At 40.2% G+C, this 26,115-nt stretch overlaps 1 protein-coding gene across 1 annotated transcript; it reads right to left on the bottom strand.

The window, feature by feature from the left end:
• Window positions 1–8,674: 8,674 nt before the first annotated feature.
• On the bottom strand, window positions 8,675–22,472 carry PSMD13 (proteasome 26S subunit, non-ATPase 13). The gene is made up of 13 exons (XM_063289234.1): window positions 22,273–22,472; window positions 20,543–20,621; window positions 19,601–19,635; window positions 19,465–19,520; window positions 18,379–18,422; window positions 16,881–16,967; window positions 15,808–15,979; window positions 15,352–15,431; window positions 15,140–15,265; window positions 13,985–14,047; window positions 13,058–13,138; window positions 12,599–12,715; window positions 8,675–9,480 (listed from the first exon to the last, which is right to left on the bottom strand). The coding sequence occupies exons 1-13, from the start codon at window positions 22,365–22,367 to the stop codon at window positions 9,385–9,387; spliced, it is 1,131 nt and encodes a 376-aa protein (XP_063145304.1). The 5' UTR covers window positions 22,368–22,472; the 3' UTR covers window positions 8,675–9,384.
• Between the last annotated feature and the right edge of the window lie 3,643 nt (window positions 22,473–26,115).

Genomic DNA, 26,115 nt, shown 5'->3' with positions numbered 1-26,115 from the left:
TCTAATTGCTGTTGTCAGTCAAGGGCAACTGTACATGTTTAGGCATGAGGTGAGCCCTCTTCCACCCTGGTGATCAAACAGTATTGTGACTGGAAGCTTATAGTGTGTGAAATCTTGATATATCCCTCCTATTTCTATGGATGGGGCTGTTTCAAGACACTTGCTCTTAGGTCGGCTTGCCATCTATTGAAGGAAAGGAGCACATTTTCATTCTTGCTAATGCATGGTGGTCAATTTCATCTCTTCTTCTAGCCTACTGAGTGCAGATGCAAAGAAGGGGACAGAGGGAATAAGCCCAAATAGAATTAAAACAGCTGGGATCAATCTTGGGTGCATTTTGCTCTGGACCCAGAAGAGCCAGGACACTGAAAAGCTGGTCATCTGGAAGAGCCTAGAGACAGTGCAATGGAGGCTGACAAGTTTTCTGTACTTTTCCATTAGATTTGTTTTGCATTTATTAGCATCCTCCAACTTTCCCACTGAATGAATTTCTATTGCATTATGACGTGCTTCCCATGGACTATTTTACTATTAGGAAAAGACATGTAACAAATTTCATTATTTTATGATGCAGGCAATGAGTCTGTGTCCCTTGCCTTATACTATCAAGAGTGACATAGCTCATTAGACCCAAGTTATATAAAGGGGGGTTAAATTTTAACCAGTTGCTAAAAAGTAGTCAAATATTAAATGGGAATCTAGCACACAATGTTTTCCAAATACATACAAACATATCTGGCTTCTTTGAAAACTACTACGTGTAAAGCAAGCCTCCACTTCCATCTATAAAATGTTCAGGGTCAATATGCTATGAAGACTTTTAGGTATAGAAAAAAATTGCTATTGTAGAAGTAGAGTTGATTTACTTATTAAATAGATTTATATGACCACCCAACTTGCATATGTGACTCATTTAAAACAATACAAAGACAAACCAGAAAGCAGCAAAAGCATAAAATTCTGTAATAGTTGCCAAGAACAACCCCAATAAATACTCAATGGTAGCAGCATCTCATGGGCCATCTAACCTCCTGACCCCCATGCTGGTAATTCCATCTAGGAACATAGTATCAGTTCTATGGTATCAACTGGGAGAGGGGAAGAAGAAAGGGAAAAGTCAAATTCAAGAGTTAAACATTCCAGATTGTGCTTTTAAGATACCGCCTTCAACAGACACTCTGTTTATATACCTCTATGTCTCAGTCAGTGAACATATCACCACAGAATTGTGCCAAGGCTCAGGAAAGCAGCACCCCCCCGTTGTGAAGATGTAGAACAGGGAGAATTGTGGCAGTGATTACAATTAAGACACAAAGAATGTCATCATTCTGTAATTACTATAAATTCTGCCAAGTATTTCCTAAACTTGGTGTGTGAGAGAGGAACATCTCTGCTATGTACTAGCATTGGAACAAGTTCCTTACTGTATTGTGTGCATGGTTGTGTTCAATTCCCCATCTTCATATCACTGTATTGATCAAGCAATTGCGAACTGCTATGGTGATGAAACTGCCTAGGACTACTAAACCATGATATTATAATTTTGAATTCAAAGATGGAGGAGCAACTATGTCAAGTCTTCCTTGTGCTGTTCTGTTCATGTCAAATTAGCTAACATACACTCATTGCTGAGTTATAGGAAATATAAAAAATATTGCTATTAATCTCTTTAAAGTGACAGGGAGTTTGGTTCCAATTCCACTATTAAGTCAGAAGGAGAAGCAGCTTCCTGAGGAATGGTAAACCTGGCGTTCGCTACACAGATCACCGCCATCTGGAGATTTTCCGCCTAACTGATCAAAAACTGGTGTGCTGTATTATAACCCAAATCACCAATTCAACACCGCCTATTAAGCAATGACCATAACCTGTCTTAAAACGACCTGTAAATAAAAAACCCCATGCAATGGACAATTATGCCTTTGTAGTCAGCTAAATAAACCGACAGACTCAAACAAAAACATTCTTATTTCTCCCCGTGAGAAAGGACATTACGATGATGACATCCAGTGAATTCACTCCTTGTTTTCCCAAGGGAGAAACCACTTCCCGGCCTCTGGGGCTAGTCAAACTCGAGCTGCTAAACGCTAATTCCAAGACCTAAGCTTGAAGACCGATATACGGGTTACATTAAGTTGGTCATCTGAATACTGTAGGCTCCTTTTCAGGAATGGCTATTCCGCCTCTCCCCACCCCATGAGAATCTAGAACGCGAAGGGGGAGTGAACGCGGGCGGTCGAGCCCTCCTTCACTTTCCCCCGCTCCTCCGAAAGCCCCGCCCCGCCTGCGCCCTTTGCGTAGTCCCTTCAACCAAGCCACTCCCTTCCGGCTGCTCCTCTTCCGCCGCGCTTACGCTTTCGTCGTATTCCGCCCCTCTCCTGCCTTCGGAGAGACGCCTCTGCGGGTGGCGCTGCGCGAGCGTGCAACAATCTCTTTTCCCGGCCGACCTTGCGCAGACCTTCCCTGCCGAGGCCGAGGCGCGGTTTCGGTCGGCGCAGCTGCGGGTTCAAGGACGAGGCCGTTCTCGCGTTTTCCGCAAGAGGGTGTGCGGGTCGAGAGGCGACCACCGGGGGAGCAATGCTGGCTTTCCAGAAGGGGCTGCGGATGCTGAACGGGACCGTGAGGAGCCAGATCATCCCACGGGCAAAGATGTCCGCCAAGCCTGGAAAGAATACAATGTTGGTGAGAGCTTGTTTTTCTTTAAAGCTTCCGGGCCGGAAAAAAAAAATGGAGTCATGAAGGTCAGTGTTGCTGGGCTGAGGCTGTATAAAGCCTCTCTCACCTTCAAGAGCAGATTTCCGAAGGGCTCGGTCTCGTCTGAATTCAGTCACGTGGCTTGGGTTGTGCTTGAGAACGTCAGGAAGCAAAATGGGTCGGTGTTTCTCTCAAAGGATATTATTATAATTAATCTGGTAGGCCAAGACCTTGCCATACTGTACTTCTTTTCCGGACGGACTGAAATATGCGGTGGAAGAGGAAATGCTCCCAAGGACAATGTCACGTGCTTTTATGTCTTCTTTTAAAAAGGAAAAGTGGTCGTTTAAATGTGTACCGTATGCTCTGGCAGAGGACGTTCATCCCTGTCTCTATAGTACATGGAGTATAGCAACAGAAGGCCTTATAAATAGTTAATGAAAACCACAGATGTAAGCATGTAAGTTCCCATCTGCTCTCCTACACTCACTTGGCTTACTAAAATCAAAGATCGCAATATAAAAGCAGGAGAAGTTAACTCCTCACCCCCATAGTATTTTTCCCCTGAAATTCCTCTCCCTGTACAAAGGATCTAATAAGACTCTTGAGGTCCTCCTGAGGACCAATACTTTTCTGAGTCATCTTTCACCGGGAAAACGAAGCAGAGGGCTTTATGTTAAATAACCTCCCCCTCAAATATTTTTGGAGAGAATAGCAGTGTGCCTAAATTATGTACTATTTAAATGTGTAAGATTTGCTCTCAGTTAACAGCAGACTTTTAATTGCTTGTCACTTTAAGACAGAGTGTTTATATCCAACATCTTACAATCTTGAAAGCATTATATCTTTCTCCCCATTGCCTAATATTGTATCAATATGTACTACTTAAGAGGCTTCCAGCTTCCATTCACAGTGAAGAATAGGGTAGGTGGCCTGCACTAGCTGTTTAAAAAACCATTATGGTTTCTTAGATCAGAATGCTTCCACTCAAGGCATTTGTTGTGCAATTGTCTTGCTTCAAACAGACTTTTATGAGTGTAGGCTAGATAATGGCCTTTTTCAGTTGAACTCTCTTGTACATTCCCATCACATATCCCATCTTTTTCATTTCACAAGATATTGGTAAGAGGGGAAAGACCAAATGGGAAATTGTCTTCTAATGAGTAAGCATCTAGAAATACTGTACCTTAATTTCTGTTTCAAGACTACCTAAATTTTTAATGGTTTCTTGCAGCAAACATGATTGCATTATTTTTCATGTTCAAGATGTTCCTGCAGAAAAGCACTAATTGCATAAATTTTAAATAGCCTTAATGAGTCTGAGATTTATATTGCTATCCTTGTGTTGCTTGCTGCAAGAAATAAGTATAACATGATGGAATCCAATTTGAAAGTACTTTTAGGCTGTTCTTAAAATTCCCACAAGGAATCTGCAGGCATTTGTACTACTGAGGCAGCTGAGGATCATTAAGATCACAATGAGTATCCTATAGGCCATAAGTTATTTCCTATGTGAATTGCAAATTAATCACACATACAGTAAGTAATTTATGGAAGTTTGCACACAGTCCATAAGGTTTTCATATATGAACTAGATATGAAAACAACTAAAGAGTCACAAGTGCCCCATTCCCCCAACTTGAGCAGGCTACTACCTCTGGGGTGCTACAGATACACACTTACATATTTTTTTCAATTTACAGGAAAACATCATTGGATTCACAGTGATTTTCGCTGGCGGCTTTTTCCCAATTTGTTGGGTTATGGGCAATCTGGACAGTTATAGTAAATGAGAAGAAAAAGCTTTTGGGAACATGGTCACAAAGAAGAAAATGTCAGTAAGAAGAGCTATTCCTGGAGGCTTTCATTATTAAAAAATAAAATTTGAAAACTCACAGCAGCAAGTACAGGATTTTATTCAGAAAAAACAGTGTATGCTATCCATGACAGAATTAGATATTGGGGTTCTCTATATTATTACAAAAATATTTTTTGCAAATTTCAGACATACAAATTTAAATAAGCTTTCCAGGGACAGAAGGCACAGCTGGAACAAAGCAAAGTAGCCCCTGTATCTCCCACCTCATGAAATTTATATTACCAGGGAAAGAAGGTGTGAGCTGCAGAATGGTTTTTGGCACCAGCTGTGCTGTTTCAAATAATTTTATTTGCAGGACACTCAATCTTGAACTAAGTCATGCACATCTAGCCTAAAATGGTGCAATTCCATGCAGTTGGTTTATGGTTCAGTAGGTCATGTGAAAATGTGGTTGACTAAACCATGGCTAAGCTAATATAAGTAAATACAGATAGTCTTCATTTAACAGCAGCAATTGGGACTGGAATTTCCTCTGCTAAGCAACATGGTTGTAATGTGCGATGTCACATGACTGCATCACTTATTGACAGCAGTTCCTGCATTTCCTGGTTGCTGTCATTAAGCAAGGACATCATGTGGTTGCTATTTGGGACCTTCTGCTGGCTATCCATTGACTTTGCTTTTAGGAAGCTGGCATAGAAGGTTGCAAATGGCAATCATGTGACCATGGGATGCTTGGATGGCCAGAACTTTGAGGTTCAGTGATAAGTACCGTTCATTCAATGCCATTGCAAGTTTGAATGGTCGCTGAATGTGTGGTGGTTAAGGATCATCTGTCATAGTCTGGAAACAATATACTGATTTGTAACTATTGAACAAACATTGAGACAAGATAGGAGCTTCAGGCTTTATGAGAAAGGATGCAGGGAGTTACAGCCAAGGGCTACATTTCTGTTTCTGGGTTTGATCACACTTTTTAATATCCTAAGTACTGCACAGCTCAATAAAATACTATTTAGTTTTCCTCATAAGCAGAAAACTCAAGCTACTTTTATTTAAGAAGTTGTTTAACCAGGACTGCCAGTTGAACCTAATTAACTGTTGATGAAAAAACATGGCATTTATTTAACTAATTTAGGCTGGTTCCATTTTTACTGTTTCTATAAAATGCTTAAACCAGGGTTTCTCAACCAGGGTTTCATGGAATCCTAGGGTTCTGCGGGAGGTCACTAGCGGTTCCCTGGGAGATCACAATTTATTTAAAAAATTATTTCAAACTCTGGCAACTTCACATTAAAGAGGTAAATTTCATTATTTAGTTTATATACAGGCCTACACATGAAACAAAAACTTTAATTTTGTAACTTCTGGCCTACATTTGAGCCTGAATGTGCAGGGGTTCCCTGAGGCCTGAAAACTATTTCAAGGTTCCTCCGGGGTCAAAAGGTTGGCTTAAACAATGCACATGGAAAGGATGGTGACGTTAAATTATAATTCCTACCCTAGTGTCTTTCTACATCTAGCATGCTGAATAGGACTGCCATTACTTAAAATCTGAAGGCCACATACTTAAAGAGCTAGCATCGGAAGAGGGTAGATAGGGCACGTAACTTCAAAAAGTAACATTTGTGAGAAGAAATGAAGAGGCATTAGCTGATATGTCTGAACTGTGAAACAGTCCAGAATGAACTTTGCTTGTTCTATAAACACACTATGTAATTTTAGATAAGCAACTCAACTATTTAAATACCTCATATGCTGAATTACCCTAAACATATAACCCACAGGCCTTTGCGTATCTTTGAGTGTCGAGTGTTCAGGTTTTCAAGATACGTTCTTTGTACAGTGAAAATTTCACACTTGGTTAGAGAAGCTGAGATATCCTGATAATGAAATTACCTGCTAATTACCTATTATCCTGATAAAGAAATTACCTGTTATTTACTTTAGTAATAGCTGGGGTAAAAGAAACATTTAAATGAAAGGAATTTGGAAGAAAACAAGTTTTAATATTGGCATGGAAAAAAAGGCTGTAATTTGTTTTAAAAACTCATTGAACAAAATATATGAGGACAGGAAGTCTGTTTGTAAAATAAGATGCAATAGGTTTCGTAGCTAGGTTCCATTACATTGATTTCTTTTTTAAAATAATACACTAGTTTTTGGATATATCTATTTGCAGGCATTGTTCCAACTTGTATGGAATAAAGCTTGCACAATTTCTGAATACAGCTCTTAAGATTTAAAGGTAGTGCGTGACTACAAGTTTTTGGACAGAGTAAGGTAACATTTCAGATGAGCAAAGCTTCCGCAGATTTATATCCCATCTTTTATTTAGGAGCACAAGGCGGTATAGTTGCATTCTTTTTCCCCAATAATCCTGTGAGATAAGCCGGCCTGCATGTGTGTGACTGGCCCACTCATCCAGTGAACTTCTGTGGCTAAACCTGGTCTCCCCACTCCTAGTTCAGTACCTTAACAACTACATCACTTACAATCCATTCTCTGTGATTAGAAAAAAAAATGGGCACTCATTCCCTATCTGTCTTCCAAACATTTTATAGAAAAATTAGATATGGCTGAATATAGTGATCCTTTATTTTCTTTTTGTGGAGCACATTTGCTTTCACATAGTGCTCATATACATGAAACTCTTGACATAAGGATCCTGAGTTTCCCCATGAAACCACAATCAGATTCAAGCAGCTAAACTTTATCTCTAATATATAAACCCCTAGTATATAGTACACTATTGTAAGACTGGCCAGTGATATGCAATACTTTATTCAGTTGATTCAGAAGAACTTACCTACTTGATTTTGGGGGGTGGGGCTTTAAGTCATTCTTGACTCCTAGTGAAAGCCAGGACAAGCCCATGCAACATTTTTGGAAGTGGTTAGCCATTGCCTTTTTCCTAAGGCTGAAAGAGTATGACTGACCCTAGGTCACTTAGCTGGCTTTGTGCCTAAGGTGGGAATAGAACTCAGTCTCTTGGTTTCTAGCCTAGTGCCTTAACCGCTACATCAAACTGGCTGTCATTACAGGTAATCCTCATTTAGCGACTGTTCGCGGTTATGACAGTGATGAAAAAGTAACTTTGCAACCAATCCTCACATTTATGACTTCTGCAGGTCTGTAAAAGGAAAGCTAAAGTAAGATCATAAACACAGTCGCAGTTTCACTTAGCAACCACTTCACTTAATGAACAAGTTGCTGGTCCCAATTGTGGTCCTAAACGAGGACTATCTGTATTTGAAATGTAGTGGTACAATAATAATAAAATGGTTGCACACAATCTACACAACCCTAGATGTATGAATTAAGTGAGGTATGAAGGTTGTGATGCTGCCAGAATTATTTTAGATGAGCCAGCTTACCATATACAGAAGACAGCAGTTAAAACTCTTCATAGTTTATTGTTCTACTATTGCCCTTTAGTTTCCTTTGTCTCTTCTCTGCAAACCCAGCAGATAAGCTGTTGTAAATACCACTTACTGTTTTTCACTTGCAGAGCATTCAATTTTTGTTAAGACTTTTTTTAGAAAGCAATACTTATCATTACAGAACAGAGAAAATAAATGTACTCTTAACATTCTGGCATTCTCTAACACAAAAGCTCACTTTTTCTGTTTCCATCATAAAATGTTCAAATGTGTATTTTAAGAGGACTACTTATTAGTACACTATATTTTCATAAAAGAGAAAGAATTTGAACAGATGGATATATTAGTCAAGATATATTCCAGGAGAAAATCACAAGCACCTTTTTCAAGAAGCTGTTTTAATACAGAGGAGTCTAACTACTCAGATGATAGGGAAGGCAGGCATATTTAACAGACCTATGACTTTGCTTATCCTGCCATTTAAAAAATCAAACGGCCACTGTGTTACAACTTTTCCCCAAAAGATTGGAAACTGGAAATAAATACTGCATGTAAAACAAGTATCTTTGGAAACTACTATATAAACCATTTTCTTCCATTAATGTTGAAAGAAAACATACCAGAAATTAGAATTAGATCAGTAACACTGATACCACTCATGATCAGAATTTTTTAAACTATTTCTAAATCATCAAAAATCACATTGGGCCTCTTGAATAATACTGTACTGAATCCAAAATCAGCTTGTAAAAGAAAATCAATAGAAATGCACAAGAGGGAAGGCAGAGACATTTATTCCAGCAGTTATTTTACTGCATCATACTTCAGGATAAAATGTTGTAAAAGACAAGAGCAAACCCAAAGAAGAATATAAAAACAAATCCACAAAATTTATGACTTTATTCTCAGAAAACTCACTGATGGGATTGAGCGATTTCCTCTATTGCAAAATATGGGGAGGCTATGGGGAAAAAGTGTGTGTTCCCAATTTTGTTACCTTTGAGCGAGCAGGAAAAAAGTTCCAGGAAAAAGACCATGCTTTCCCCCACCCATCAGAAATGCCTGATAATGGTTGAAGATAGCTTTACCTTCTTGCACAATAAGTGCAAAATGGAAGTCTTGCTGCTATCCTATTGTAGAGCTAATGACCTGCACCTTTTTAGCATATATAGTGTCTAGTATTCTCCACTGGGAAACTCTCACAGCAAGACTAATTCGCCATTATGGAATACCAAACCCCATTTTGGTGACAACAGGATGAATGCTCCCAGGGAACGCACTACTCAAATGTTAGTGCATAGGAAGGACTTCCTGACTCCAAGCACCAAAGGGTCACACAGCAAATGCCACTTAGATCTCTGTACAAGCATCACAAAAGAAGTTTCCCCAGCCCCTCCCCCCTTTAATAACATTCAGTACAGAGTCTGGTCAGGGCACTGCCAGTTTCAGCAACAGTACAAGATACTCCCTCAGCCAGTGCAAAGTCCTCTATGTTAGGATATCATGGGCTTGGTGCTCCACCAACATCTCCATGTTCTTCACATCTGTGCACCAGAACTCCAGACGGTCTTTCATACCCTTTATCTAGAAAACAAATCAACAATCACATTAGAAACTAGAACATGAATGAGAAAAGACAGACAAAAACACAACTGCCATATCAGAAAGTTTCTAGCAAAAATATTAACAGAGCATTCCAATCAGATCCAATTGCAGAAGTTGTGTAACTGGTGCACAACATACTGTGCAAAGGCCCTCCTAGACACAACTGCCACCTGCTCTTTCAGCAGGAGTCATGAGTCTAAGAGGACCCCCAAGTTGCACACTGGGCCTGTTTGGAGCAGCGCAACCCCTTCCAGTACCAAATACGGCATAGTCCCAGAATCAGCAGGCCCCAAAACCCAGAACCACTCAGTCTTGCCAGGGCTCAGTTGAAGCCTGTTGCTCCCCATCCAGATCCCCACAGCCTCCAAGCACCGGGATAAGACATCAACAGCACTACTTAATTTGTCAGGGGCAGAGATGTATAACTGAGTATTATTAGCATATTGACAATACCTCACTCCAGGGCGACAGATGAGCTCACTCAGCGGCTTCATAAAAAGAAGAGCGGAGAGAGCGCCGAACCCTGCAGCACCCCAGACAGTAGTGGCCGAGGGTAAGATCTCTCCTCCCCAATCACTACTGACTGGTATTGACCCTGGAGAAAGGAGAAGAACCAGCACAATACAGTGCTGCCCACCCCCAATCCCAGGAGCCAGTCTAGAAAGATACCATGGTCGATATACATGATATAGAAGGCTGCTGAGAGGTCAAGAAGAGCAAGGATGGATGCACAACCTCCATCCTGCTCCTGCCAAAGATCATCTAAAAGTGCGACCAATGCCATTTCCATCCTGCACACAGGCGTGAATCCTGACTGAAAGGGGTCCACATAATCCACATCACCTAGGGTCCTCTAAAGCTGTTGAGCAACCACCACCTTCACCGCTTTCCCCAAAAAGGGGAGGTTAGATCCTGGAAATAAATTGTCCAGTATAGTGGAGTCCAGCAAGGATTTCTTGAGGAGGGGGTGAACCAGGCCTCCTTAAGAGACAAAGGAACAACCCTCTCAGCCAAGGAAAAATTCACCACTGCAAGAACCCACTTAAATGACACCCACTGGACAGTTTTAATTAGCCAGGAGGGGCATAGATCTAAAGAGCAGGTGGCTGAGCTGACAGTCATGAGGACTCTGTCCACTTCCTCAGGCCCAACAGGTTCAAGCTCTTCCCAGATAACATGGCAAGATATATCCCCAGGACCTGCAACAAGGCTGGCGTCCAGCTGTGAATGAATTCAAGCAACTTTGTCCGACAGATGCTGAGCAAATTCTTATGCATGACCTTGCTGGTGTGTGTGTGTGTGTGTGTGTGTCCTTGAGCCACTTCTACCCAAGAGGGCACAGATCACCTGAAACAAGGCTGTAGGATAGCTATCTGCAGACGCAATATGAGCAGAGAAGTATTGTCACTTTGCCACCTTGACTGCCATCAGATAGGCCATAATAGTGGCTCTAATCTATGTTCAGTCAAGTTCATTCCTCGCTGAGCACCAGTCGCACTCTAGACATCTCTTCTCCTGTTTCATCTCCTTCAACTCTTCGGTAAGCCACGGAGAGTGCTGAGGTTGCATAGGCACAATCCAATCCGAAGCCTTGGCAGCCCTCTTGTTCCAGGTGGCAACCAAGGCCTCAGATGAAGCATACAGCAGACCAGCAGGAACAACCCCCAGCTCCCTCTGAAACCCATCAGGGTCCATCAGTCGCTGAGGGTGGACCGATCTAATAGGTCCAGCCTCCCTGCAGTGGATAGTGGCACCAGAGAACCTCATGGTAATCAGGGCATGATCTGACCATAACAAGGGGGAAGCCAAAAGTTTCCCCAATTCCAGATCACATTGCCACTGCTCAGACCGGAATACCAGATCAGGTGTGTGACCCATTATCCCGTGTCAGGCTCTGGATGACCTGGGATAGGCCCATGGCTGTCATGGTAGCCATGAACTCCTGGGCCACCTCTGGCCCCACTCCCAGAAAAGGCAGCTTGAAGTCCCCAGGAACCATAAGCCTGGGAAACTCCACTGCCAGCCTGGCAATGGAATCAAGCAGCTCAGGCAGGGAGGTTGTTATGCACCAGGGAGGCGGGTACAGCAGCAACAGTCCCAACTAAGCCTTAGAGCCCAACTTAATGAACAGGGTCTCACATCCGGCAACCTGTGGAGCAGCGCCCCTGAAAGCCTTAAGAGACTCCCAGATATCAATCACCATACCTTCACCTCTGCCCTGGAGTCTTGGCTGATGTCACACTTGAAACCCCACTGGGCACATTTCCAAAAGGGCTACCCCACCGTCCGTACCCAGCCAAGTCTTGGTAATACATGCCAATATATATTTGAAAGATTCCACCTGCTCAATAGATCCTCTATTTATCAACCATCTGGCTGAGGGGTTGAACATTTTTAAAATACCAGGACATTTGTTTTTGGATGGTTTATTTTGAGGCATTCATTATTGCAGCTGATAATGCTCTAAGATAGCTATGCAGCCCTACTTTTGTTTCAGAGAAAATGGCTGCATCATCCATATATAAAATCATAGATATGGGGCGATTGGCAAGAGAGGGAGGATGAGGTCCATGGGTGGAAAGTTACAGCTGGAAATAGCTGGTACAAGACCTCAAATAGGGCACTGTAGATGTGGAGTACAGAGAGCTTCAAAAGGCTCAATCCGAAGACCACTAATCTCTAAGTCTTTCCAACATCCATTTAGTCCAGCCTGAAGGTGCTATGAGAAATTTGCTTCCAATTCTAAACCAATGGGAATGAAGACTTCCAAAACACCTTGCATCATTGGAGAAAGCATGCTTCTCTTTTTGCCTCAACTCAGAATTAGTCTCCCAAGAGTGTCTTACTAGTTTCATTTGCCCTGGTAGCAGTATATTAATTATACTGATTGAAAGATGTTGCTAGGAGTAGACATGCTGGGAATCAGATAGAATTAATGTGATTATTCCTGCTGCTCAGTACAAAAACTTAACACTTCTCCATTCTAAAACTGATGTGATGATTAAACAAACAAAACACTGCTATTTTCTACCCACAAAGTTTTTTCCTATAGTTCCCAAACAAAACCTCTGTGAGGGACTACATGAGGAGAGGCTACCTGTTGTAAATCCAACACGCGTGGTTGGACCCATGTCATGTGAACCCTTTTATCGACTTCATCAATACTGCCTTTCACCAAACCTACTGAGAGTGCTTTCATCACTAGCAGCTCCACCTGCACAAGAAAAGAAAACAGTGTCTTTACTGTCTTCAGAAGTAGCATCCAATTCTTCCCATGTGCAACTTACTGATCTAAGCACACGCTACAACTCAAGGTGAAATAGTGAACAAATACAGAGAACACATAGAACAAAGGAGATAGACTCTATTTTGCTTTGCCTAAGAGCTTAAACAGAACAGCTTTAACAGAAATTACTTGAGACAAACATGTCAAATTAAATGGTGGATTGGTTTCCATTCAACTGAGTAAAAGTATAGTATATAAAACAAACAAATAAATTGCTCATCAAACCAGAACTTCTGGCTCCAGCTTAGGTTAGCTCCAAAAGTAACGCACCTCATTTATAGTGACTTTGGCACTTCTAGCAATCTCTTCAAAAGTAAGTTGCCTATGATTAGCAGGTCTGGTGAAGGTCATCTGTAGCCAAGAAAAACTATAGGATTAAAACTAATTTGGACTTTAAAAAATTATAACATCCCCAGTGTAATCAGCACAAATCTACTTTTTCTCTATCCTTGCTGACCTCAGTACAAGACATTATTGAGTGTAAAGCAATCTAGATTTTTGATAGGATCTTTAAGAAAATACAGTATATCTTGCCATTATACAGTAAATGAGCACTACATAATTTGCACTGATCCCCCAAAAACCCACCCTCTCAAAGCAAGCTTTCAAATAAAAACCAAAGTCAACTGACATTAAGCTACTTATGATTAACAGATATAATTATTAAATACAGTATATATTATCAATCCATATGAGAAAATACTTAAGACATTCATATAATGGCTTCCTTTATATTGTATTCTGGTCTAATATTTTTGAACATAAGTATTAGGACAAAGACTGATGAACAAAAGATAATTTTGCCACTATCATAAAGCAAAAATTCAATAAAGAATGAGATTAAACTGAATGACAAGTATGGCAGGATAGTAAGGATAATCTTCTACTGAAATACTAAGTGGTGTTATTAAAATCCATTTATTTGTTTCAACCACCATAAGAAGCAGCCACTCTTTTTGCACCATAACTTGTTTCACAAAAGTAAGAAACATATGTTTGAGTGATAATATCCAGCAAGACAGTTTCCAGAATACAAAAAATGATCTTCTGTAATGAGGATGCAAATTAAAGTAAAAGTAATATCAGTTAACAAAAAGAATATACATTTTTGGCCCATGACCATGCAAATATTTTGCTCAAAAAAGTCCATGTTATCCAGATAGGGAGCAATGGTGCTAGTTTTGTTCCAGGACTTACCTCCATTAAGCACAGCAGCTGGATTTTCTGCAGCAGAAGTGTTTCATTTGCAGCCAAGTCTGGCTGTAAAACATAAACCCAAAATATTAAAAGCTTAACCTGCATTTTAATTTAAAAAAACATTGTCTGACAGGAAAGCACCACTCATTTTATATACTTTGTTTCTGTGCCCAAAACTATTCTCAAGACCACTACAAAGCCACTCAAGACTTCTAAATGCAGCTATCTAGATGGATTGAAATAGGATTTCCTAGTGAAGGGAATGTCAACGTAAATAATAAAAAGAATTATTCCAATAGCCTTTGCAAATGATCTTTATCTCATTTAATTGGAGGTACTTAGCACTGGATGTTAGGGATGCACAGTTTTGCAGAAGAGGTACTACGGAACTCATTGGAATGCAAATCCAGCTCTTATCTGTAACTCATTAAAGCTGCATCTTTTTCCAGGAAGACACAGCTGCTTTAGTGAGCCAAAAAGTGTTACACTCATGCCCTTACATGTTCCAAAGCATTAAACAACAAAGGCATCATCTAAAGCATGCCTGCAAAACATGCGGAGTGCCAAGCAGCCCTCCAGCATTTTTTTAAAAAATAACCAGTCCACTGATGCCAAGTATCACCGCTGCCAGGAAGGATCTGTTGCCGTTGCCTAGGTTTTCAAAGCCACTTCCACCCTGAAAGACAACTGCCAAGCACCTCCAATGCCTCCAGGCCTCACAGACACTGCTAGCTCCATTGCTGCTGCTGCACTGCTAGCCGCCAAATAGCTGATCAGCCCGCCAGCTATTGTGATCTGCAATTATTTTTTAAGGTTTCAGTCTGGCCCTTTCCCCTCTACAGGTTGTGCAGGTCTGATCTTAAGTGAACCCAGAATGGGTTTGCGGCTCTGGAACAGAACCCAGCCAACTAGATACAGTGGCCTGAAAGATGTTTAGCAGCTCCTCCAATTTTGCAATCCCAGGCAGGCAGCAAACCCTGTGGGCTTTGCTTGGCCTATTAGTTAATCAGCTGAGCAAGCCTAAGCTTGCATGAGAACCATTACAATAATTAGATCTCTCTGAATTCATATTTATACAGAAATCAAGAAATAGATTCATCTAAAGGTGTTTATCTTACTTTCTCAAAATGTAATCAATCCATGCCAATCACTAACCTGTTGGCCCCAAGATGATTTCAATGCCTGGAATTTTTCCACATTGCCACTATTGAAGGCATAAAGTGTATCAATCAGCCACTGTCTGTCAGTGTCCCTCAAAGATTCCAGTACAGGATGCATAAGCTACAGATGGAGATAAGACATGATGTTATTAAGTTAATAGCAAGATCTTTTTACCCAACTGTTAAAACTAATACAATTCTACTTACCAGTTCTCCAAAGTTATAGACTCCTTCACCCAAGAGTCCTGCCAAGCCTAAAGTAAAAGCTCTTTCCTGCTGGTCTGCCACTGAAAAAAAAAGTTCTACTTCAGTGACTATCCCACATTGCCTCCCCCATTTTAGTAGTTGGGAGAATCCCCAACTTCATCACTGCTATTGTAAGTACCATTCATATATATTATTTTGAATTTGAAGTCAGAACACTGACTTTATGTCTAAGACATATACATGTTAATGTACATTTCCTTTCTCTCTCAAAAAATAAGGCTCATTCTACCCAGAGAAGTGCCTTGTTCTTGTATCAAGATGTTTGTTGTATACTTCTATACCTGTGACAGTTTTAAAAATTTAAAAATCTTGAGTGGAAGTTGCTCCTTTTTGAGGCAGATCTTTACAAGCACCACACTGCCAGATATTCAGTGTAGAAAGAAAAGAGATCACTACCTGGCAGGTCTTTGACATCTATACAGCCAAGGAACCTTAATGCATCCTTATAGTAAGAGGCATGATTTCCAATTGTCTGATAATACTTGCTAGAGAGATCATAGAAGCGGCTGTGAACAGATGTCACACCAGGAAGATTATTCAACATCTCCTCAACCTCTTCAATTGTCTCCTAAAGAAAATAAAATGGATACCAGCTCTTAACTTTCATAACTAATATGCACGTATGTATAAGCCTGCTTTTAGAAATATATGCATATAATCAATCAGTACAGAAGAAAATGATCAGTATTTGAATTAATGAACATTAGCCGGTATTAGCCTGGGCTTACCCATTTATTTTAGGAAAGTGGCAAATAAAAAGCAGTCATTTACATGTCTCCAGAGTACACAAGGTCAGCCAGACTGTCTTGAAGAAGGCCGGGTATAATAAGGCAGGAAGATTTGCCAGGATGAGTGAACAACATTTGAAGTCAAGCAAAAGACTTCCTGGTTTCTAAAGAAGAATTAGGGCATAATACAACATTTGTATATTTGTTGGCAACAATAGTTGCCTCGATTTGTCTGAATAAAGAAACTATGAACTATTTGGGAATTATGGTAATTTAAACTATGTAATTCCATCTCTAAGTTCTGAACTATATGAAAAAGGAAGTAACCACTCCCAACTAATCAAGCTCTGAACTCACAGCTTCAAAACCAGCTGCTATTTATTTGAGGTAAATTCATTACAATCATTCATTTATATAAAGTAGAAATGTACAAACTCTCATGCAAACTCTCATGTAATCCCCCCAAATCTTAGAGGTATCCCCAGAATCACTCTTAAAAATTGTCACAAAGTTGTAATGTAATCAGATACAAGAGGGGAAACAAATACATGGGAACAGCCATATTAACAATATTTCATTAAATCAGATTATTTTAGTACTTTTCACAGAGTTCAATAATAAGCACAGGAATACTAGAAAAGAGAGATACTTAAACATTTTGAGCACCATAAAAATATAGAAACTATTTGATGCAACTGGCAAAGCTGAATCAATGAATATGCAAATATAATACTGCCTCACCTTGGTAACTTGCAGGTCACCAATGTTTAATTTTAGAGCACCAATGGCCGTTTTACATAGAATCACAGCTTCATCACTGCTTTTCACCTACAATCATAATATAAATGCCACATCACAAAACAGCTCTTGTTTTATACAACTCATTTGTATCAAGCAGAATACAAGCATCAGATTAAAACAGTCCTAAGTTTGACTTCTGTCCTTGTCAATTTTCTTACTGAGAACAAAGCATACAGGTAGGTCTCGATTAGTGCTATTAATGAATCCCATGAAATAGTTGCATTATTTGAATTTGCACTATTCAAAATTATATTTCTAGGGAAAATAAGATAATTGGCTCCAGCTTGACGGAAATAGGCAATTAAAATTTTTACACATTTTTATATGTTTATTAATTAAATACAGGTAGTCCTCACTTAACAATCATCCAGTGACTGTTTGAAATTACAATGGCACTGAATGAAGGGTAGTTACGACTGGTCCTCGAAGTTTTGGCCACTGTAGTGCCACTACTGTCACGTGATCAAAAACTGGGCTCTTGGTAGCTCACCTGCATTTACGACCCCAGTGTGCGCTTCAATTCCCCCACCCGCCTATCTCCCCATCTCTGCCCTTTTGGCTGCCCTGTACTCCGCTGCTACCACCTACTCCTGCTGCCTCCCACCATTGTCTTCCTTCTGCTGCCAACAAGCTGCACCTGACCAAGGCAGTTGCTGGCCATTTGTGAGGCCTTCATGATGGCCCCCTATCTCCCCCCCATCTCTGCCCTTTTGGCCACCATGCACGGCCTCCACGAAGGGCCAGCAACTGCCTCAGCCAGGTGCACCTCATCAGCAGGAGGAGGAAGATGGAGAAGATCAGCTGGGGGCAGCAGGGGTAGGCAGTGGCAGAGTGCAGGGTGGCCAAAAGGGCAGAGATGGGGGGGGGAGATCGGCAGGTGGGGGAAATTAAAGCGGAGGCAAGCATGGCAGTGCAGGAGAAGCATGCAGTCCTCACCTAACAACTGTAACCCGGGCCTACCAGAACCGTTGTGCAGTCACATGTTTCGCCTAACAACCACTTCGCTTAGCAACAGAAATTCTGGCCCCAATTAGGGTCATTAAATGAGGACTACCTGCACTGTGTAACAGTAAAAGACGATAAACCTATATCCAAAGTATACCTGCTATCTCCTGTATTCTGCTGTAGTTCTTCAAAATTAGCCTTTTTTGAGCTTTCTTTGAACAGAACCTTCCTTTTCTCTATTTTGCACACAAGGCGATTAAGGTCTAAAACCCCAATGGCAACTGTGCACACGAGCCTCACACTAACTGCATTTTGGCTCACATTAAATGTGACCTGTTATCAATTTATAATTTCTACTAAATCGAATATCACACTATTCAAACTCACACTAATCACAATGTACCTGTAATTGGCTGTCCAGTAGAGGTCTGAAAATGTTACTATCTGAATTAATAAAATATTATATACAATGTCTACTGCATTCTTTCCTTACCTTTTCTCGGGTCTTTTCCAGAAAAGTAAGGGCAACATTAGGATCTAAAGAGATGAATACAGGAAGCAACATTAAGGATTATTTTTAAAATGTATGCAATGCTTATCATGCAATTCAGCATTAGCCTTTTAAAAATTACATTATGTACAATGAAACGTATTAATATACAACATATAAAATATAACAAAATATCAGACCAAAGAATCCCAGGCATACTGTTTATATCCCTTCACTCTAATTCTCCCAAATTAGAGGAGATCTGTTCCTTGAATAAATATGGAATCTCTTGCATGTCATTTCATTTCACCCTACACTGAGGGAAGTGTAAACACAAGAATAAAATCCTATGAGTATGAGCACTAAAACAGGCTTTCAATCCGTACTTCCAAAATTAAGCTCCTAGCTTGCATATTAATACCATAAGTGGGCAAAATACTCAATTTTGAAAAGATTTTTTGAAAATATTCCAATATTGTTTATTAGCTTGGAACACTTTTTGGAATAATCAAAGCAGCATTTGAACAGTTGCAGTAAGGTCCAAACAGCTATTCTAGATTTGAAACTGTGTGAAAAGGTGAAAGGTTCCCTGTGCAAGCACCGAGTCATGTCTGACCCTTTGGGGGGGATGCTGCTTTCATGATGTTTTCTTGGTAGGTGGTTTGCCATTGCCTTCCCCAGTCGTCACCTTCCCCAGCAAGCTGGGTGCTCACTTTACCGGCCTCAGAAGGATGGAAGGCTGAGTCGACCTGAGCCGGCTGTCCGAGAATCCAGCTTCCCCTGGGATTGAACTCCGGTCGTGGGGAGAGTTTCAGTTGCAATACTGCCACCTACCACTCTGCACCATACGAGGCTCTGAAACTCTCTACATATTACTAATACTCCTTTGCTATATTTGATATTGGTATTTCAAAGTCAGGCAACAATAAGAACCCACAAAAAGCTAAATATGTTAGCTTTTAGATGTTTCCCTAAGAAAGCTGAGGTCAACTGCTCAATTGGCCAAGTACCATATAGCATTCTTGGCCTCAAAATTTCAACCTGAACCACCGTATTCAGGACAAGTAATTATGAGTAAAAGGAGTTTACCTGTCATCTGCCGTACTACGTGAAGAATGATTTCTACAAGGGATAAAGGGTTCACCCTGGAATCAAGAGGAATTACTATGAATTGATGAAAAAAATCTAGGCTTTTTTAAAAGTCTAGCCATGTGAAAAATTTTACCTGTGTTCAAACTCACTGATAAAGTTCTCATAAAGCTGTAAGCCAAAAGAAAAAGGAGATAATTTTAATAACACATATATTTCAGTTAAACATTCATAGTAGTGCCATTGACCACTTTGACAACAGAAAAAATTCTGATCAGAAACAGGGGAAGTGCACAAACCACAATGACAATTCTATGAACGGTAAGGAGGCAGCATAGGGGGATGTGAAAATCTAGCAAAAATCACTTCCCCCTGTTCCAGGTCTAATCATCATCATCATCATCATCTCCAGTGTACAAAAATCCTTCCATCAATAGTGGAAATCTACAGAGTTAAATTGTCTCATTAAATCAAGGGTAGTGTCCCATGTGGCTATCTAGCTTATTTTAGAAGACTTCCAAGTAAAAAAGTACACCCCTATCTCCAGGCATTCCATTGCTTTGCCCTCTCTTAGTGTAAAAAAGATTCATTTAATGCTACATCAAACCTTTAACTAACTTAAACCTGTCAGATCTAGTCCTGTTCTCTGTGACAGCAACATACTCTTGTGTCCCATTCTAAGTGGTATCCTTTCAAGAATCTGAAGAGTGTCATCAAGTTCTCCTGTCCCAGGAAAATATATCCAGTTGATCCTTCACTATTTTCCAAACCGTGATGAATTTTTATTTCTTATTTCTATTACATAACTTCTTCAGTACCTTACTTCACTGCAGTGCCATTCTACAACAATGTGAACACATTTGATTTTACTTTTTAGATATACAACACCTCTGTTATATATCTAAAAAGTAAAATCAAATCACTAAAATGGGGTTCCTTTGTTCATATAAATTACAGAATGGAATACAACATAACTGCAAATAAATAGATTACAACAACCCCTAGGAGGTAATTTTATTAAAGATGATTCTTAAACCATTATAACTGATAAAGATTTAATAAAATCTAGGAAGCATACCGTGATAAGGCCATCTCCTTGGGCAAAGCAGGGGTCTTGCACGAAATCCAAAACCTGCAAAGTTAGTTGGTGCCAGAGTCTATAACACAGACAGAAAAAAGAATAGTAAGTATCAATAGTGACAAATTTGTACATGAGCAAAGCCAAACTGAAAATTCAGTGTAATACTTAACTATTAAATATATGTGAAAATAATTCAAAACATTTGTTTGAATAATAGAAAACTTAAATAAAATTGATTTTAAAATAACCTACCAGAGTATGTTGTTGAAAATAAGAAAATAACTGAAATAATTAATCAGAAATAGTTCAAAGGAAAAGTATATTATTAAGAAATCTCAGGTAGCAGGTTTTCAGAGAGCTGCTACCCATCTAAGTAATAAACAATATTGAGCAAAATAGCCTGTCTCATTATAGGACAGCTTCAATACATTCATGGACCCTTTTCAATATTTCACGACAAGGTGTATAAGCCATCAAGGCTTACTGATACCTTATAACCTGAGTATGTATATATGTATTTATTTTTGTGCCTTCAAGTCAGTGTTGTCTCGTGGCAACTGCCTGGACTATTCCCTCCAGTTTTCTTGGCAAGGTTTTTCAGAAGTGGTTTGCCACTGCCTCCTTACCAGGGCTGAGAGTGACTGGGCCAAGGCCACCCAGCTGGCATTGTGCCTAAGATGGGACTAGAACTCACAGTCTTCCATTTCTAGCCTGGTGCCTTAACCACTACACCAAACTGGCTCTCACGATATATTTATGCCCTCCATTAATTTAATATTATGAGCCAAAAGTGATGCTATGTCCTTGCCATGAGAAAAGAGAAACAAATCGTATGTTGTTCATGCCCACATGTAGATGGCATCAAACCTTTAACCCCCAGTGGAACAATATCCCTATCTGTTCTCTAATATTTGAGAATTGGTGGTCCACTCAGAGCAGTTAAGAATGATACAAGTGACTTCTGGGATAGAAGATCAAATGGAAGTCTGCTCTGAGTAGAATCTTATATGTCTGGAATACATTCTAACATTACTTTAAAAAAAGAAAGGTTTTGTTTGAGGCATAAACAGTTAAGTATTCTGCTTAGAGAGCAATGATAGAAGATCAAGAGCTGTGCTAGCAGTATTATTAACTGCATGAACAGACTATTACATAAACTGGAGAAGGACTAGCAACCAGCAGACCAGCAAAAAAGACGTCTATCTGCATCTGCCCAGTTAGCACCCTTACTACAAACTTGTTCCTGCACAACACCAACTGAATTTTGGCAATCAAAACTTCACTTAGGTTAGCAGATATCAGCCTGGGATTACCCATTTATTTACATATCTCCAGAGTATGCAAGGTCAGCAAGATCGGCCTGAAGCAGACAGGATATAACAGGGCAGGGAAGCTTGCCAGGACGAATGAACCAGCCTCGCTCAGCATGAGGAAGAGAATGGGACGAGGGACAGGTGAAAACTAAGCGCCCCGTCTTAGATATAAACAGCCTGCTACGAGAGAAGGGGGCGACGGGGGAGGGAGGGGTCTTCAAACAACTCAGTACCTTATCATTGCTTCTTGCCCTTCAGCATCTCCCAGGTAAGGCACTGCTCGCCACAGGCAGCAAACATACCGCTCGCAGCTAGCGAAGATCTCTCTCCGCCCGCTACCTCCCCGACTCCAACGCACGTGCACCCATTTACTTCCCCCTCCCCCCCCCTTATTGAACCGATCCCCGGACTCACTTTTTATTGTAAAGCTCCTCCAGCCGGTGCCAAACGGCGGCCTGACCGGGCCCCGAGCTCTGGCTCTGCTGTAGGAAAGCTGGCACGTCCTTCATGGTAGGGCCGCGACTGGAACAGTATGAAAAGAGCCGCGGTTCACTCCAAAAAGCAGCGGAGCCCGTCCCGTCTTGCCGCCGGAAATGCACACTCACTTCCGGCACCTTCAGCGCGGAGCTTGCCGGGTACCGTATGGCCCTGCGTAGAGTACCCTCGCTTCAGCGTTCCACCCCCGGAGAAGGATTGGTTGATCACTATGGTAAGAGCGGCCGCTAAGCTTTCCGAATGGTAACTGGGAGTGCTCTGAGCTGCCTTCCTCGCTCGGGCGCCCCCTGCCGACCACAATCCCGCTTGCGATGTGGCGTAAAGATTCAGCTGGTGGGCTCTGGGCAGATTCCTGTTGTGAACGCGACCTCGTCTCTTTCTCCTCCCTCGCGTGTTGTGTCACAAGGACAGCAAGAACTACAAAGATTTATTATTATTGCTGCCTAGGTACGTTTACCTTTAGGTACGTTAGACTTCATTATTCTCCCTCTTGTACGGGCCCAGGACTCGAGTTCACTCCTAGGAGAACCAGTCAAAGGGCTGTCCTGCAATAAAACACTTTACTGTTTTCTTTATATTCGGGTTTATCTCAGCATTTAGAAAATTACAAAAGGTTAATGTTAGGAAAGACAATCGTGTTCCATTTTGTGTGGTTTTGGAAAAGCAGGTGGCCGTTGCATTTTAAGGCAGTCTCCGAAAAGGAAGCAAGCAAAGTGGTGACTACAAGATTTATGGTATGTTTGCCTTAGAAAAATACGTATGAGGAAAAGTAGGAGCAAGATTTTTTTAAATTTTTATTGAAGATTTTTTTTCAGAATAAAAACAGTACAAATGTAAAGAAGGAAAAGTAGAGAAAAGAGATAAAAGAAAAAAGAAAGAAAAAGATATAAAGAAGCGGCTTCTGATTTTCTTTACAGCAGTTATAAATGCATTTATATTTTATCCTCTCACTCTAAAGTTATAACGTGGCTCCCTTCTTTCTATATTCTACCCTTCCTAATCATTAAACCTATAAATCACAAGTTCATTTTTTCCATTTGCAGCAAAAAGTCCATTCAGTAAAGGGTTTCCAGTCAAACTACTGACAAATGTAGTTGTCTTTTCCCTGATCCTACAAATCAATTCTGCAAATTCTGTCATCTTCACCAACCATTCCTTATTGTATTTCAGAGTCTTTCTGTATTTGTGGATATGATAATCTCGCTGGAGAGGAAAAGTAGGAACAAGATTTTGGCTGACAGTTTTCAGAGAATCAGGGCCCTCCAATCTGTTTCATCAGCCAATTTATCTCACAGTACATAACTATGTAGGTGTGTCCCATTGCCTAAGGCAATGTTTTTCAAACTTGTCAACTTTAAGATATGTGGACTTCAACTCCCAGAATTCCCCAGCCAGCATCTTAAAGTTGCCAAATTTGAAAAACACTGGCCTAAAGAATATTATTTATGGTATTTATCTTACTAGTTTTCTAAATGTCACCCTTTGTTCATGCAGCTGTGTTGGTAATTTTATTAATTCCTGCATTTTGGAAGGAATTTTGTTTCCAGAAATTGGGCCTTTCCCCTCTACTGAGTTAAAATGCTATCCATCCATCCTTAAGTTGGCAGAAAACTATACCAGCATGGAATTTGCTGTCCCTATTGTCAGTCCCAGTTCCTGACATTCACCTGGCTTCCTTCCAAATCTAACAGATTTTATACACCTTGATGCTGCCCTTGGATGATCTTGAAATAAGAGGAAAAATATTCCTTTGACAGTGGTATAGTTAAGGAAATTTTAAGGCTATTTCACTCATGGTATGGGGATGAAGGCAATATTACTGATTCTTCTTCTTTTGTATCCAGGTCAAACCTTAAGCTGCCAATATGACGCTACCTTCTTGGCTTTGTCACTGGCCAAAAACAAGTCATTTTCAGTGCATACTATTGGTAATAATTGGCAGGTCAACAGGTCATCATATTACTGATAATAATCAGTAATATGATATTACTGATAATAATAATCATCAGCAGGTCATCATATTACTGATGAAAGGCAGAAAAAAAAGATGCTGCTAGGACACGTTTCTGCTAGTTAGGTGCAAATGGGGAGTGGTTTTAGTCAAGTGTTGTTTCAGTGAATCTTCTCTAAGTGAAACTGATTTGGATTCATCCTATAATTTTTCATGGAAATTTAGCCACTTGTTAGATTGTTTAAAATTTTGGTTTTAAGCTTGTAGTGCTTAGTCAGAAAATCTAATGGCTGCAGAATTGTATAATAGCTAACACTGGAAATTTAAAGAAGCATTTAATGTCCCAGAGTAATTGAAATATACTCCTTTATATATGAAGGGAATAATGCCCAGCTAACATTTTATATCTTCTGAGCATTAACAGAATACTTTATATGTTTTGACAACTTGGCAGTGCCTCTTATAATTCCACTTCCCTAACTGTAGCAATGTATAGCAATGCGAATTTTGACTTAAGCTATGCTAAGAATGTTATTACTGTAAAACACACTATTATTAACATACATTTGTATAACACATAAACTATATGTATCACATTTAAGCAAATGGCAGTTAGGAGATTTCAGTTGCTAATACCTTCAGACAATGCAAACATTTCCTTAATGTTTCATTTTACATTTACCTCCTGTTGCAGCTGTACTTTCGCACTGTACAATTTCTACCACCTAAAAATCTGATTAGCATTGTCAGCTGTAATGAAAATGATCAATGACAGATGACTGTTCTTAACATAATTGTCCAAAAGGTGATTAACATTGTAGGCAGTGCTGATAACAGCTAAGCCATGATTTGTTTGATTTTTTTTTTACTAAGTCACGGTTTACTGGATTCTCTCATTATTCTGAACCAAAGCTGTACCACATTAATGCTTAGCTCAGTGAGCATATCTAAAGCAGCCTTTCTCAACCCTGACCCTGGAGGAACCCTTGAAATATTTTTCAGGCCTTGGGGAACCCCTGCACATTCAGGCTCACATATAGGCCAGAAGTTACAAAAATATTATATTCGTTTCATGGGGAGGCCTGTACAGTATGCATTAACAGTGTTCTTAAACTAAAAATAAAGAATGAAACTTACCTCTTTAATGTGAAGTTGCCCAAATTTGAAATAATTGTTTAAATAAATCGTGATCTCTGAGGGAACCCCTAATGACCTCTTGTGGAACCCTAGGGTTCCACGGAACCCTGGGCTAAACTAACATTTAGGGACATGTATAAGATCTTAATTTCACACATGTCAAAGAACAATGAGTTCTGTAATGAATCAACATTTGAAAGAATCCATATAAAGAGTTGGGTTATGCAGGAGGTCTTCAGGCCTTTAATACAGAGGTTGGGAACTGAATTCAGTGAAAGTCCAGTCCAGATTCTCTACTGATCCCACAGACTAAATAACATCAACTTGCTAATATTACACCCCTTCTTTACATCAGCTCCTTGTTCAGAGGGGTTGCAAGGAATCATTACTAACCATGTCCTCCTGCACAGAGAAGAAGACCTTGTCTGATACGAGTATGGACAAACTGACAGTAGCTACATTCAGGAAATACACAGATGAAGTTCAGTGACTGCTGTTTCTCTGCAGAAGGAAGGGGAAGAACAGCTGCTACTGGCAGCATCTTTGCATGCTATTTCTCTGTTTTGCCCTTGCCTCATTTCTTCTCTTCAGACTGCAGTCTTGATGTGGTCTTGCAAGAGGGATCAGCTCCTGCTAGCATTGTCCATGATTCCCCATTTTTATGTGAAGGTTAA

This window comes from Candoia aspera, chromosome 1 (assembly GCF_035149785.1).
Source record: "Candoia aspera isolate rCanAsp1 chromosome 1, rCanAsp1.hap2, whole genome shotgun sequence".
Classification (NCBI taxonomy): domain Eukaryota; kingdom Metazoa; phylum Chordata; class Lepidosauria; order Squamata; family Boidae; genus Candoia; species Candoia aspera.
This window is presented reverse-complemented; position numbering and strand designations above follow the sequence as displayed.

What these genes read in the sequence shown, in the direction of transcription:
- PSMD13 (XM_063289234.1), bottom strand. Translation starts at nt 22,367, where the DNA reads ATGAAGGACGTGCCAGCTTTCCTACAGCAGAGCCAGAGCTCGGGGCCC. An exon ending in ATCAGTGAGTTTGAACACAG is followed by an intron (nt 19,521 to 19,600) that starts GTAAAATTTTTC and finishes TCTTGATTCCAG; the next exon opens with GGTGAACCCTTTATCCCTTG. An exon ending in CCAAAGTCACTATAAATGAG is followed by an intron (nt 12,716 to 13,057) that starts GTGCGTTACTTT and finishes TTTCTTGTGCAG; the next exon opens with GTGGAGCTGCTAGTGATGAA.